General features: G+C 30.4%; 1 protein-coding gene across 1 annotated transcript in view; it reads left to right on the forward strand.

Moving 5' to 3' along the window:
- LOC113367558 overlaps window positions 1-16,471 on the forward strand; it is a gene marked incomplete at its 3' end in the record, with an annotated part of 106,110 nt that overhangs the window by 78,329 nt on the left and 11,310 nt on the right. The window contains 2 exon segments of the mRNA XM_026609156.1: window positions 14,033-14,299; window positions 16,084-16,322. Of these exon segments, the coding sequence (XP_026464941.1) occupies window positions 14,033-14,299; window positions 16,084-16,322 (506 nt within the window).

Raw genomic sequence — 16,471 nt, forward strand, 5'->3', positions numbered from 1 at the left:
GGTGCGGTTGAGCCACTTTGTTTGATCAGCAATAATTTTATTAACTAGTTGGCTGAGAGAAAAGTAAATTAAATAGTAATTTGTACATTTGTCAACGTGGGAATGCTAAAATACTGTCCTTAAATACGATGGATACTCATAAAATCAAATCATACAAGAAAAGGGCGAGTGGAAGAACAAGCATCTTGGGGAAAAAGTAGAAAAGCGCCCTGGAGGTGTGGACAGTTGTGATAAACATAAGTTAAAAAACAATAGCTATAAACATGAAAATGGTTTATAACGACCTTTATGGTCAGAAATATATAATACAACACAACATAATCAAAACAAAACATATTCTTTTCAAACAAAATGAACAAGAAATTTTTGTGAAATCTTTGTTTTCTTATATTGAATTTGCCTTTTCTTTTCTCTTTCGAATTTTGTCCTAGTTAAGTTAGATTTTTCTTTTTAATCTTCACCCGGAAAGGACAAGACCCACAATATGTCACAAACGTACCCAACGCACATTTTTGAAAACAAGTCATCGTTATGACTGAGTTAATCTATGCAAAAACTAATTTTTGGCAATTACCTACTAATGTTTAACTTACATCAAAATAACAAACAAAGTGATCTTTCTGTATACAAGTAACAGTTCTTAATAGAAGAAATTGAACCAAAAAAACTCATTTTTTACTCTTTAAAAGCAATGCTGTCTACTGATTATGATATTGTAGGGCGCTGACTCAATGCAATAATGGAAACTTGTTCGAACAAACATACTTCATCTTTCCCCCTTCGAACCCTATGTCAAAATCAGTATAGTTCATCTGTTATGGCGACTGTCACTACTGTATCCTGGCACAACCGTACCCAGCCCACCCTACATATATTTTTATCCGTTATTACTCGTACCTTTGACATTCAACATACTCCAGGTTATGAAATATATATATACATTATAATACATCATGAAATTTTCGTCGTGCGAATTATAATATTTAGGGCTTTGCAAAATATTCATGGCGTTGACATCACGCTTTACGTTCGTTTGACCTGTGACCTCTTACATCGGGGCTCACATGCGTATAATAGTTGAGGAGATAGCAGTTTCTATTAATTATTCAAGGATAATGTAATTAGTTACCTTAAGAGGTGTGTTTGAAGCATCTGTTTAATGTAATAACTAGCATACGAAATAGTTTTATAATATATTATTTATGGCGGGTCGATTTAAAAGTCGCTTAGGCACATATTATTTTCGGATACTAGGGATCAAAATAAGAGAACTTTGCTGAAGAAACCATACATCTAAAATGAATTCTGATATCCCGTGCATTGACCCAAAGATTTTGGGTAGAATTTTGAAAAATTACATTTGGCCCTTTTAGAGTGCCCCATCACGTTCAAATGTATGACCGACCCCCACTAACTTTGAAATGCCGATCGGCCCAACCCAATTTTTCAAAATTTGATCCAATCTTTGGGTCAATGCATGGGACATTAGAATTTTAGATATATGGTTTTTTCGGCAAAGTATTTTATTTTGATCCCTAGTATCCGTAAATCATATGTGCCTATGCGACTTTTTTTCAACCATACAAATCGACCCGCCCTAATATTATTTCTAGATTTTCATGTATATATATATTGGAAAAGTCCATGCAACTTGCCTTAAGACAACTATTTTTTTTTGGTAATTATGTTCTTCATTACTGGTAAATGATATTCCATCCGTGACTGCCGAGTGATATAATGCCTCCACTATAATCCTACAGATGTGAAATGAATTTAAAAGCCAAGTTTTTTTTCTTGGTATATTTTTGCTCTGTCTGACCGCATTGGCTAAGAAAAAGACGACTGCTGACCCGATTGCCTTTAACTGTCGAATGCTCACATTACTCGCTGCCCACGCTCGTCAAATTGATTCGAGAGACATTAATTTTTTAACGAGTATTTTAATTTTTAGCATAAACACATGCCAAAATTGGATTTTTTGTAATATCGTATTAGGTGGTCGATGATGTATGGTCAATGTGAAGTATGATTTATAGTGATTCGTTGTAGACAACTGTGGTTATGAAGCATGTGGGTGTTTTAAGCCAATTATATGATTGCTATATGAATTCACTTTAAATTTATTTGAATCACCCAATTATATAATTATTATTTGAATTTACTTTACTTTACTTAATTGAAATGAAGTAAGACATGCATGACAATAACAATGACTTTAACCATGGGGATAAACTTATAATTAGAACAAATGTTCTTTACCCTGTTTCAGTATTTTTGGCACTCCACAGAGGGTCTACTGTGCTCAATTTTTAACTTCACGTAGGGCAAGTATAGTAGTCGCAAAAAAATAAAAAATGATAATTTTATATATATTTTTACGTTTCAAAACTTTCTGAACATGTTGGCATACCTTAGAAAAAAATGGACGTATGTGCGTGTGTGTATGTGTGTGTGTGTGTGTGTGTGTGTGGCGGATACAAGTTTTCGTCGACGATTTCGGGAACACGGATGAAGTGATTTGAATAATTCAAAAAACATTCGATTCGTATTGATAAGAAGACGTCCTGATTACTTTTTGGCAGAGGCAGGTCTAGCAGTTCCGAAGATATGGGGCAAAAAGTGCCAAGAACGGTAACTCAGTTTTTAAGAGAACGGAGCGTCCGATTTGAATAATTCAAAAAACATTTTATTTGCATTGACTAAATGAAGAACTGTTTAAATTTTTGGAAAGGAAGGGCCATTTGGCGGTCAAAAATGACCATTAGACATATGCACATAAAATTATAAGATATTTTATAGAGATTTTAACAATAAGTATAAATTTTGTTTACATCCCTATGGGTTCCGTACCAATGTTTATCCGTTAGACGGCGACGCGGCGCTTACGCGCTTTGATATTGCGTCTCTAGGCAATGCAAGGAAATTCGAAAATGTCCATATTAAGGACCACTCTAATATATATATATATATATATATATATATATATAATTATTAAATTTGCTTAACTTCATAAGATCGTGAGAACTGAATTTTAAAAATAGTTTTAATGTTACCAACTATTCCTAATTTGGGTATTGACAATCTCTATTAATGTTAATTCGATGTTTTAATAACATTATACTATTTTATTGGACATGAATTGTGAATAAATTATCATTTCCTAATAAAACGATGAAGCCATATTTTTAATTATCATCAATTTATTGAATTAGGCTATTTAAGGTTTGATAAATATGTGATGCGTAAAATTAAAAAAAATACTTACGTAAGCTCTCTTGCCGCAATAAATTACTTAAATGACTCGTTTTATATTTCTTTGCCAAATATTTAGTCGCAACATTCAGGCAATTTGTGTCGAAATTAATATTTGTGCCATTAATTAAATTGAATATCGTAATAAACATCACAGTAAAAGTAATACTCGTATCATACATAAAAAGAACAGTTATACTAATTCGAATGATGTTTTGTTAGCAAATTTATTGCTAATTCCTAATTATTTGGCAACTAACAATTTAATGAAGTAATAGTTTATGTAGGTTTTATTAATTAATACTACTTATTTCTTTATTATAACATTAGAAGGAGAAGTATAAAAAAATCTAAGCCTTCATACTTTTTTTTGACTTCTTTAAAATGAATTATAATGGGTTTTGCCTGGGTGCAAAATCCTACACCAATAATTTTTTCTAATATTTACTACTGCAATATTTACTTAGTTTTTTTTTTAATTGAACTCGTTGTGGTGTGATAGTTTAGAATGTGGGCTAGCACAAACTAGTTCCGGGTTCGATCCCAGCCTCAGCCAGCTATCAAGCAGTATGATATCAAATTATCATTTACGGTTATAGATCTCAAAAATATTCTCAAGTGAAAATAACCTGTTTGGGCAACGCTGCAATACATGCACCTCAACACTATTATATACATATCTAATATATCCACAGTTCACACAAAATAGTAGAATAGTTGACCACTGGGTTGCCTTATCGAGAAAAATCTTAGGTTAGAATATCGTTATTAAAAAAAAATATATCATGATACCATACCTTAATACCAAAACCGGTATCACCATTAAAATTTAGTCTCAATTGTTTTCTGTATCCATAACCATATTCTATTTACGGTACCAGGTGTTTATATAGTTCACTTCCTATTATGAGGCGCTGTTTTTAAGAGCTGTAAAAGTTTCCATATATAGCATCGGAAATTGTGTGTGTTTTCAAGCATAAAAAGTGAAGACTATGTTTTTAAATCTTGAAGTACCGACTTATTTATAAATTTTAATCACTTATTCTACTTCACTCATTTCTGAAGCATGTGATGTCGCGCACTGATACCTATAGAAAATCGATATTAGTAGAGAATTATATTATTTCATTCATAATTTTAATGAAAATATGGAGTTTGATTAGATAGGTTTGTATTTGATTAGTTTGTGCATCGTTGGGGAATTTAATTTGAATGTTTTTAAAATAGAAAATATGTTTACTAATGTTGGTTTTTCTGGTCTTCTTCGACTAAGTATAGATATTCTGCAAAACAAGTACTCAATTGCAGCTGATACACCGTTAAAAGCTTTTCTATCTTATTTTGCTTTTCTATCTTATTATATGTCACTCGACCTCTTTATGAATTTGAAGAGAATTACTCTATATTTTTGAAATGGATGCAAATAACTGGAAGCTTTGTAATATGTAAAACGCTTTCAGAACTTTGAATAATTCATGCCGACAATTGCATTCGACAACTTTGTATACGGTCATTTAGTATAACTGATGTATATATTGTAGTAGAAGCGAGACATTGAACTCTGAGCTTCTATTTCTGAAAAGCTAACAATTAGGGTCGGACTCTAAATTTATCCAAAATTAGAAATGATCATTTGTTCATAGAAAAGATGAATTTTTATTGGTTTTTATATAGTTTTGAAGAAACATATAATGTGATTTTTGTATTCAGTTTGTTCCTTGTTTTTTTCATACTGTACGTTTCAAATGTTTCTGAACGCTCTAGTATACCTTAGAAAAGTAGGGCATGTGTGTTTGCGTATGTGAATACTAATTTTTGTCGACGTTTTTGAGAGCATGGATCAACCGCTTTGAATGATTGAAAAATCATTCGATTTCTATTGATGGTGAGGCGTGGATAAGTTTTTTGTCAAAGCCTTATCGATAAATTTTAACGGAATCCTTAGCTACTTGACTTAAGGCACTAGTGTTCGGACAAATTTTTATTTTATTACATTGGCCAAGGCGCAATCTTCATGGCATTGAGTTTTTACACCTGATTGTTGCAACCTTGTAGGGGGGGTAGCGAATTCAGATCGGACTTATTTTTCTAACTTCTTAAATAGTATTAAATAATCAATGAATATATCTTTTTTAATTAAAACTTAGTGACAAATCATTAGTGTAATAAGAACTTACAACAAATACATAAATTATAACCCAACACCTTGACATACATACAACTAATTTTAAATGTTTTTTGTTAAAATTATATTTATATTGAAGACAAAGTTCTAAATACAGAGAATAAATGCTGATATTATTATAGTGCAAATATTTTCATATTATTATGCTTATTTAATTTAATCATATAAATAGTACTTTAAATACCATGGCCGTGTCACTATAATGGTGAGACGTACATTATCAAAAATCTACAAATACTATAATCGTACTAAAAATAGTCTCAGAGTACTACAAATAGAATCAATATCAGTAGCAGAATGATCAATCTAAAATACGTCTATGGTACAATTTTAATCATTCAATTTACCACAATCTTTAGAAGCTTTATTGATTCAATTATTTATGCAATTTAGTAAATATTTGGATTTAAAAATGAAAACCAATTCAATTCATATGTTAGTAGTTACGATTTAGAGAAGAAATTCATAGTTTTTTGTTTACTTAGGCCAAACTGCTGAAACTGAATTAATCAAATTATTAAACATTTCAATTATTTATTTATTAAAAACTCAATCTTATAAGATTATCCAATCTAAGTCTTGAATTGATAATAAGAAATGATTGCATAAGTCTATACTGATACCAAATTTTAATAGCATTGCTTCAAAAATGTCTATTGTACGTTTAATAACAAAATGAAGTGCTTCACCATAAGTAATTTAATATTCTTCCTGATGATACTCATAATTTCATTCCACCATTATGCAGTTTTACAATGAGATTTCAACGTTTTCTTGCTTTCTACAATAATAAGACTCTATTATATAAGAAACAGTTAGTTCAAGAGCACGCACTTAATAAAGAATAAAATTAATGGAATGTATTCATTAACATGATTGCTGTTAATTTGAAGTCACGAAACCATTTTTATAACGCATGATTCTCTCTGTATGCTATCAAATATTTTTATAACGTATTATTGAAATGGCTTTTATGAAGATCACATAATAATAGAGAATAAATTACATTAGAAGAACTAATAAACTCCAAAAAAAATTATATTATATATAATTTTTTAATAATACTTCAAATTTTATATTTCATTCGATTTTAATTACTTTTGCAAATAGAATACTTCAAATTGTAATTATATTTAACTTGAGAGCAAAAGCTCATTATAAAACTCGTTTATTTATAAATGTGCTATGAAACTTTGGTGGTAACAAACATCTTCATTGGATTAAATTAGTTTTTTTTATCTCTGTAGTTAGCATTAAAGTGTGAGTTAGCTTTTATCAGAGAAAATACTATTTTTTTTATTTTTGTTCGGAAATTTATTTACTTGAAAAATAAAATGGCAGTCGGGAAACGCGCACTTCAATTGCATTTAGAAATACTGTTAATATATTTGCATCAATATGGTAACTTATGTACATTTATTAAATCTATAAACGTACAAAATGATTAATGATTATTATATCGCTATAACAAAACAAGAGTTAGTTAAATACATATCTAATATACGTAAAAATTCAAATCTTTCTAATTCGGATTTTTTTAGACATAATTAGATTTTTGTTTAATCTATACATAATTTCAGCGCAATGCAATAGCTAAATAAATATTCAGTTTCTATATAAATTTTAGTTAAATATTCAGGGTGTCCCAGAACTCAACGTCGAGTCGTAACGTACATAGTATTGAACGTAACGGTCATGAAAAAAATTAGAACTAGTGGGGTGGGTGGCATCGTGCCTTAAGGCAAATTGCTGGAACTTCCCGTACCGTAACGAAACGTTCGAGGAATATTGAATGTTTTCAAATAGATTATTATAAATATTGTATTATTGTCTAATATTTATAATAATTATATAAACTGAATTGCAGAGTTGAAATTATTTGTTTAAAGTATATTAGAACTTTAGTCAGAATTAAAAATAAAATCTGAATTATTTTCGATATACAAAAAATTAAAAAAAAAAAAAAAAAAAAAAAAAAAATGGTACAAAATTTTTTTTTTCCAAAATTAATTATTTTGTTAAGACAAGCAGAAAGTTCTTTGAATCAATTGAATCGAACGCTTAGTTCTCTCAAAAACTGCCATTTTTTGTACATTTAGCTCTGTTTCTCCGAAATGGCTGGGCCTGCCTTTGCGAAAAACTAATAACCCTTTCTCCCGATCATTACTAATGGAATGTTTTTTAGATCATTCAAATCGGATGCTCCGTTCTCTCAAAAACTCGATTTCTATTTTCTGCACTCTTTGCTCCTTATCTCCGTAACTGCTGGACCTGTCTTTGCCAAAAACTAATCAGCTCTTCTCCTTATTAATAGGAATCGAATGTTTTTTAAACCATTCAAATCGGTTGATCCGTACGCCCGAAAACGTGGACGAAAATTTGTATCCATACATACATACACACACACACACACATACACACACACACACACACACATCCATTTTTTCTGAGGTATGCCAAAACGTTCAGAAACCTTCAAAACGTCGAGAAATGTAAAAATTTTCAATTCCGATTTTCGGCCCATTACAATAACTTACCCTACGGGAAGTTAAAAAAAGATTTGAAAATTGAAAGTTATGAGCTTTTATGTGCAATATAGAACTTTGGGTAAACTATGGCTATTTTTCATTATTGTGGTTAATTTTTATTAATTTTATTTATCCAACCTTTGGACCTACATAAAATAAACTTTGAAACTACATAAATTTCTTTTTTTTTTCATAATAGTTACGATCAATACTATTACTCTGTTTCGGCTTGACGTTGAGTTCCGGATTACCCTTTGTAACATATATATTTATATGAAGAACGAACATACATCCAGTTATAAGAACGAAAAACTAATGGGCCGATTCAGCCGTAAAATAGACCAATGTTATGGCATATAAAATGGTACTAAAAACTGTCAAAATTTTATGTGGTTGCTATGCAGTCAGGCGTTTTAGATAGTGAACCTTACCTAAAAACGAACAAACGTTAAAAAAATAAACTTATCATAAGTGCATCTTTCTGATGCAGCATAATAACATATGAATGAAGTTACATTTCATGTCTAAAACGCCTGCACATGAAATACATAGCATTTTGATAGTTTTTAGTACCATTTTAAGGATATATAGCATTGCCATAACATTGATCTAATTTACAGCGACTAAGTTTTGTTTACAAAATTTGCACAAAGCCTTCCACATGTTTCCAGTCTTAGATTGAATCTTCTTTAACCTAAACAAAAACCTGATATAAAAATATTAAAATCTAAAAAATTTTTGATTCAGAAATATTTATTTCCAAAAATAATGGGCAGCAAAATAAATAATGAAAATAAAAATGAAATTGAATTAACTATACAAAACTTACCGCTCAATATATTGCACATATATGTAATATAATGTATTATGTGTATTATATTTTTATTCATTTTACTTGTTACATGCGTAATGCACATGTAAATAAAACGATGACCAAACATGTTTAATTCATTAGTGCCTAGTAATTAATTTCAGTGTATAACAATCATTTATATTGTCATAACACTTTGTTCAAGTTGTTACGAGTGCTGTCCACAATATATTGATTTATGGACGTTTTATAAAATGCCATTTATGACCAATAACATACATTGCTGATAGAACAAAATTTCTACGTAATGAAAACAAATAATGCATGTTTCGCAGTCGACCTGTCGTTGTATTTCGATTTATGGGATTACTTCTCGGTAAAATTGGCCCTTGGTATATTGTTCTGGACGGGACGATTTTTCCGTCGTGGAAAAGAACAAAAGTCTTGCAATTACTCACATACATACACACATTTTTTTTAAAAAAAGTGTGCCAAAATGTTCAGAAAACTTTAAAACGTAAAGATATGAAAAAAATATTTTTGAATATTTGCATTTACTCTAACTTACCCTACGTGATGTCTCGTGATTTTTTTGTCAAACTTTTCCTCCCACTAAAAACCTCACGTGATTAATGGACTTTCTTAGCGTCAAGAAAGACGCACCTGCACAATTCTGTTTACTGCGTCGGTCTGCGGGGAATAATAGCTGTGACAATATTATGCAAGGTGGTAATCGTTTTAAACGGCTTTTGAAAAAAATAACATTTTTTTTAACGAAATTTTATAACTTAGCATTTACACCAATAAACATTATACACTAAACTATAATTTGCTTGTATCTACAATAACATTTCCATTGTTTTACTATCAAAATACAACACTTCAAAATGTATGTTACAATTACGAATTCTTATTAGTCTAGTCTATCATGAAAATATGTATATGAGATGGAAACTCCCCGTTTTATGATCAAAACTAAGTTTTATGTGTGTATAAGCTAGTTTGTTCGAAATACCAAAGCTAAGAGCTTTATTGTTTTTCATCAGTTTTTATTTAAAATTGATAGTGTGAATTTATTGAAGGTGAGCAAATGACAGAATATTTTTTTACAAATTATATAATTTATATAAAATTTTACAGTTTGACAAAGGCAGAAGATAAAAATGAAAAGCTAGAGAGTATAATAAAAGTTGTCTTTATAAATCAAAATTAAAATTTGGAACCTTGTCCGTAATAATGAGGGTGCTAATATTATGAATGAAGCTATAATTTTATGAATATGTTTGGCATTAAATATATTAATTTTTATTTTTTGCTCAATGTGTTTGTTATTCATTATATTAAATACTAACAAACAGAGCTTTTCTATAGTGGATTTCGAGGAAATTTCTCGAGTTATATGATTTTTTTATAGAATCCATCTTTCGTATAAATTGGGGCATAGGTGTATTTTTATTCAGCGTCAAATAGAAACGAAGAAAAAATATCTGGGATTTTGATGAAACTTCGCATGGTGATAAAGTTGATAGTCAAACCAAACCCCATAAAACATTATAGGCCTATGACAAGTGGTTTAAAAAGTTAAAATCGTCCCGTTCCGTATAATGTATCAGCACCCATTTCAATTATTTTATGTTATACGTTGCGGTCATCGAAGAATGCAGGTGTGAAGATATTGATATATGGGTAAACTTGCAATTTGCTTTCAATTCGTTTCAAATACGAGTTATTTTCATACTAAGCTTTTTGTATACCGTCAGAAGCGTGAAAAATTGGAATTTTTATCGATAAAATGTTGCTTTTCAGGAAATTGAAGAATATATAAAATGAAATCTCTTAGGCATGTGATGATTGAACATACATCTTTATATCATATTTTGATGGCGTTATATAGATGGCATAGCGGTATAACTAAAAAGTGATAACAGTAATTAGTAATGGATGAAAGGTATCGACATTGAAGAAATAAAATATTGTCCTACATATTTTTTGAATTGCATTGCACGATGATTATTTCACCATTCTGAATAACTTCATATATAATTTAATTAAAAGGGTTTTTACAACCGCAATATATTTCCTACAGATATACTGCAACTCAATCCGTAACCTAGAGTACATTTTGTAATTAATAAAAGCGAAAGTGCGTTATGAAATTATTATGTATAAGCTGAAATTTATGACTTGGAATAAAAATAAGAGAAGCGAATCAATGATTATTGAACACAAGAGAAAACCTGTTAGTGAATTTTGTGTGATATTAAGTAAAATGAAATATATAGGAGGATGACATAAATTCCTCTTCGCTTACACCAGACATGTGCCTGAGCATTCGACGACTTTGTGCAGACTGTTGTGCAGGTTGAAAATATTATATTGATAATAGATATATTGATACAATCTTACTTAATTGATTTATATGAACGAATTTTATTATATTAGTATTTATATTAAGAAATTGCATTTTCAGCAGATTTGTTTTAGAAACGTTTTATGGACATGTCGAATTCATACATGAGGAGTTGGAAAAACCATTAACCATCCCAAACCATCCCAAATATACATGAACCTTGATTTTTTTTCCTAAAATATTTTTGATTATCTTCAATTTGTTTACATATTTACTAATAATTTATTTATCTTTACATTATTTTACTTGATCTTGAAATTATGCAGGGGTCCCAGCACTCAACGTCAACCAAAACTGGGTGATAGTATTTATCGTAATAGTCCTAAAAAAAAATAAAAAAAAAAATCTCACGTTGTTTGAAAATTGAGCTATTAAGTGCAACCTAGAGAAATTGTGACAATTTTTCGGCTATTGTGGTCGATTTTTATTAATTCTGTGTTTATTTGATCTTTGGAACCGTAACATATAAGCATTAAAACTCTTTTTTATTGTTATTCTTGGCTACATATATGGCTTACATTTAATTTGTGTTTTGGACTTCCTATCTGCCGAGCAATTTAAGTGAAGATTTTTTTTGCTCACACTGCAAAACTTTGAATGCGAATATCTTGAAAACCATTGGACGAATTTTCATAAAATTTCTATAGCATTTTACTAACTTCATAATTAATAAACGCTATGAGTTTTATCCAAATCCTAGCTACTAACTAATACACTAAATTTTAGTGTATTTGATGAGGCTATTTTCCGTGTTTTCAGCGAATTTAACCCGGAAAACTTCTATTTTCTTCTTTTTTATTCTTGGCTATATATCCAGTTTGGACCCTCTATATACCCTACACGCCGAGCAATCGTCAAAAAGGTGATGTTCATTTTTGCTAATTTTAAACACTGCAAATCTTTGAATGCGAATATCTCGAAAACTAATAGACGATTTGTCATAAAATCTCTGTTAATTTCATTTTACTAACTTCTAAAGAATTTGAGTAATAGTCCAATCTGGATTGAAACAACTGCAGAGCCAGAGCAGATTTTTTACTCCTATTTAAAAGGCATATACAAATATTTTGTTTCCTCCAATTTTGTAACATATTTATTGAAAAACTTACCATATTCTCACTGTATCTTGGTTTGCCCTGATTTGTGGGATTGTGTACTTTGGTTGCCACCTCTTCATATATTTTATATGTTAATATTAAAAATATTTAGATAAATGGGCCGATTCTGCCATAAAAAAGACCAATGTTATGGCAATGACTATGTTATGTAGCTGTTTTCATACAAAATCGTACTAAATACTGTGAAAAGCAATGTGGTTGCTGTGCAGTCAGGCGTTTTAGATAGATAGATTAATTTAGATATATTAAAACCTAATATAACTGGATCATTGTGGTGAGCATAGCTCTTTGGTAGCGTGTTCGACTCACACAATAGGGATCTTTGGATCGAATCCTGTCATTGAATTCAAGAATATAAATATATATATATATATATATATATATATATATATTATATATATATAGTTAATTTGAAATTAAATAGAATTGGATTTGCTAAGTAGAATTTGAGTAAAAATTAGGAGTAAGAATAGAAATTACAGAATTTGAATAGCTGAGTTGTATTAGGAGTAAGAAGAAAAAAATTAGAACTATCTGAGATTAGAAGAAGAATGAAGAAATAAAATGGAAGGAAGATAGGAATTGAATAGAATTAGAAATTTGAAATGAAAGAGCAAGAATTAAAGAGAGAGAACGACGAAGTCAAAATTGAAGAAAAATAATTCAAAGTTATTGAAGAGAAAAAAAAATAAAAATATAGAATAGTATATATAAGATTGAACAACATATAAAAAAGACTCGATCTTTCTGATATGGCTTAAAACCGTTTGAGTGAAATAGCATTTCATGTGTAAAGCGCCTCATCGTACAGCAAATGCATGACTTCGTAACATAAGGACCGATTCTGCCGCATAACAGAAAAATGTTATGGCAAGGTCGTGTTATGAAGAACTTTCCATACTAATATTGACAAAAGCCAAGCGGTTGGTGTGCAGTCAGGCAAATTTCGCAGGTTTTCTGATACAAAACATAACTTGAAAGCTGCACAAATGTCAAAAAAACGATGTTAGATAAGAGTGTGTTTTTGATACTGCTCCGTAACATACAAGTGACGTTGCAGTTCGTGCAAAACGCATGAATGAACAGTAAGCACATGACATTTTGATAGTATTCAGTATGATTCATTAACATAATGTATGGAAATGCGTAACATGGCTTTGCCGTAACTTTTCTGTTATGCGGCAGAATCGGTCCCATAGCCTTGCTATAAAATTGGTCTATTTTACGGCAGAATCGGCCCATAAATTTTTGTTGCAAGAATTCTGTTATGAATAATATTGTAGCTGAATAGTTTTGGATACAATTTGTATTTCAATCATTTATATGCGAATGTGAGAGAAATTGTAATGATTAACAACAAATGTCTTTCCCTTTCACATAAATTCTCGTTGCAAGAATTCTGTTATGAATAATATTGTAGCTGAATAGTTTTGCATACAATATGTATTTCAATCATATGAAATTGTAATGATTAACAACAAATGTATCCTTTCCTTCCAGGTCGTGCAGCTCACCAGAAACCTCCTCGATCATTCCACTCCAACAATGCATCGGCCGCTTCGCACGCCGGTAGGTCCGGCAGTCCGTCCGCTTCAATCGCAACCACGACCGACGAAGAGGGTGGCTTCAACGACCCTTCGCCCGAAATCGTCGCCAGATTGCGACCCCACGCACTGGCGGTCAACAGTCCAACAACGAATAATTTATCGACAATTATTAATAATAATTCATCGACAGTTGTTCCCCAACTTGCCTCTGCCGATACATCTCCACAGTATACGAATGTCGTATCACACGCCTCTTGCTATTTGCAGCAGTCTCCTTCTTCAGTCAATGGAGGCCAAATTGGCGGATCAGCAGGAAATACGCCGTCCACACCTCCGTCTTATGCGTTGCCAATATCATGTCCGACTGCGCCGGGCGTTATTAAAAATTCTGTGCTGCGAGAAATGGAATCGGAAGAGAGGCGACACGTGGAAGAAAAGCCTGTCGCAGGTAATTTGTAACAAAAATGTATTAGGTTTACATTTGAGACTTTAGTCTTTTGATGTAAGATTTACGACACACATTTGTTTGCTTGGAACTTGATAAATTATTTTTTCTGACTACACTGCTTTTCTCAATCACCTCTGTATTTTATACACTTACTGCTAGGTAAAACGTCAGTGTGTAGGTTTATGGATAACATAGAAATATTTCAGTAGGCATATTTAAGCGATAATTTTATAAAAAGATATTAAAATATTTTATATTTATGCTACGCTCTGCATTGATTTTCGAATTGTTTTTATATAGTGAAATTTATTAACTTCCCGTAGGGTAGGTTATAGTTATCGCAAAAAAATCGCGAATGAAATTTTTTATATATCTTTACGTTTCAAAGGTTTCTGAACATATGCCAAATGTTCAGAAACCTTTGAAACGTAAATAAAATAACCTATAAATAATTGATAAATTTCGACGCAAATCTGAATATTAAACACAAATGTGCTTCATTTATTTATAACTTAAAGGTAAATAATAGTTAAAATTTAAACGTAAAAATATATAAAACTTTTCATTCAAACCTTAGCAAAAATAGATGTGTGTATGTGCTTGTGTATATATGTTTGGATACAAATTTTCGTCAACGATTTTGTGAACACGGACAACCGATTTGAGTAATTCAAAAAAATATTCGATATTTATTGACGGGGGAGCGTGTTGATTAGTTTTTGCCAGAGGCAGGTTCAGCCGTTTCGAAGATACGTGGTAAAAAGTGCTAAAAACGGCAATTCAGTTTTTAAGATAACTGATTTGAATGGTTCAAAAAACATTTTATTAGTATTGACGAAATGGAGAACTGATAAATTTTTAGGAAGGTAGGTCTAGCGGGTTCGGAGGTCCAGGAAGAAATTAAAAAAAATTGTTATTTAGCGGTCAAAAATGATCAAACTAGACATATGCACATCAAATTATCAGATATACGAAAAACTAAAAATTGGTAATTAGTTGGGTTTTTTCATTTTTTTTAAACTGATTAATAATTTTAAATTCAATATTATCTTATATCTTATAAATCTTATTTTAATCAAACTCTTTGGTTTCATTTTTCTATGTTTTACTTAAAGTAATAATTAGAAATTATTATAAATGAAACATTAATTATATTATCATTTGTTTATAAATATTTGTGTTCAATATTCAGGTTTACGTTGAAATTGATCAATTATTTGTAGCCTATTTTATTTAATTAGTAACGTTGATAGTTGTTTTCTCCTAGAATAAATATTTACAGATTAATTTTTTTAAAATGTATATCTAGTTATGATTATAAAAATTATTTTTTTCTAAAAACATGATAAAGGCCGAAAGTATTATTGTATTAGCCCAAGAAATAAATCGTACATCAAATATTCGATATAAAAAAATTCAATAGAGCTCATACAAAAAAATTGAAAATAAATCAATAAAAAGCTATATATTTATCTGAATTATTCTCTGTAGTAAATTAATTCTGCATAAATTATTCATATACTATAATTAAGTTCAATTTCTAACATCTAACCGGTATTAAATTTAAAGCCGAGTATAAAAAGTAGAATATTTACCAGAAACGATTTTTTGCCTTTGACCTCAAGCAATTTACTTGGAAGAGTTCATGCCATTCTTACTTGTGTACACTTACAAGTTGTTCTAACAACTTTTTCTCATTTAATTTACATGTTAGTGAATCAAAAACTGTACACTTAAAATGCATATATTTCAATTATCATTTATTTTTATTTTTAAATTCTCAGCACAAGAAGTAGACTTGTCAGCTTTATATAGTTGCGTGAACAAGCACCGGGCAGAGCCGGTTCATGCAGTTCCTGCAATTTCTAAACCCGAAACTGTTTTATACCATGAACCAGAAATTGGTAACGGATACGACGATGAAGATGCTTTATACTGCCAACCAGAAGAATTTATGAGATCGCCAGTACAAGTAACGCAGTACATACAAGATGTTACCACGCCGGAGATGATTAGAAATAACGTGAGTTTTATATTAAGATTGTTAAATTGTTGAATTGCTAATAACTGCAAATAACTTCGAAACTAGACAGTCCAGATTTTTCAACTGGTGGAACCAGAAGTCGTGGAATGAGATTGTGCTATGTTAGTCTATTATTTGTAATTCCACTG

This window comes from Ctenocephalides felis, unplaced genomic scaffold, assembly GCF_003426905.1.
Source record: "Ctenocephalides felis isolate EL2017-DRISC unplaced genomic scaffold, ASM342690v1 CF-g0.4_SCAFFOLD_01170, whole genome shotgun sequence".
Taxonomy (NCBI): domain Eukaryota; kingdom Metazoa; phylum Arthropoda; class Insecta; order Siphonaptera; family Pulicidae; genus Ctenocephalides; species Ctenocephalides felis.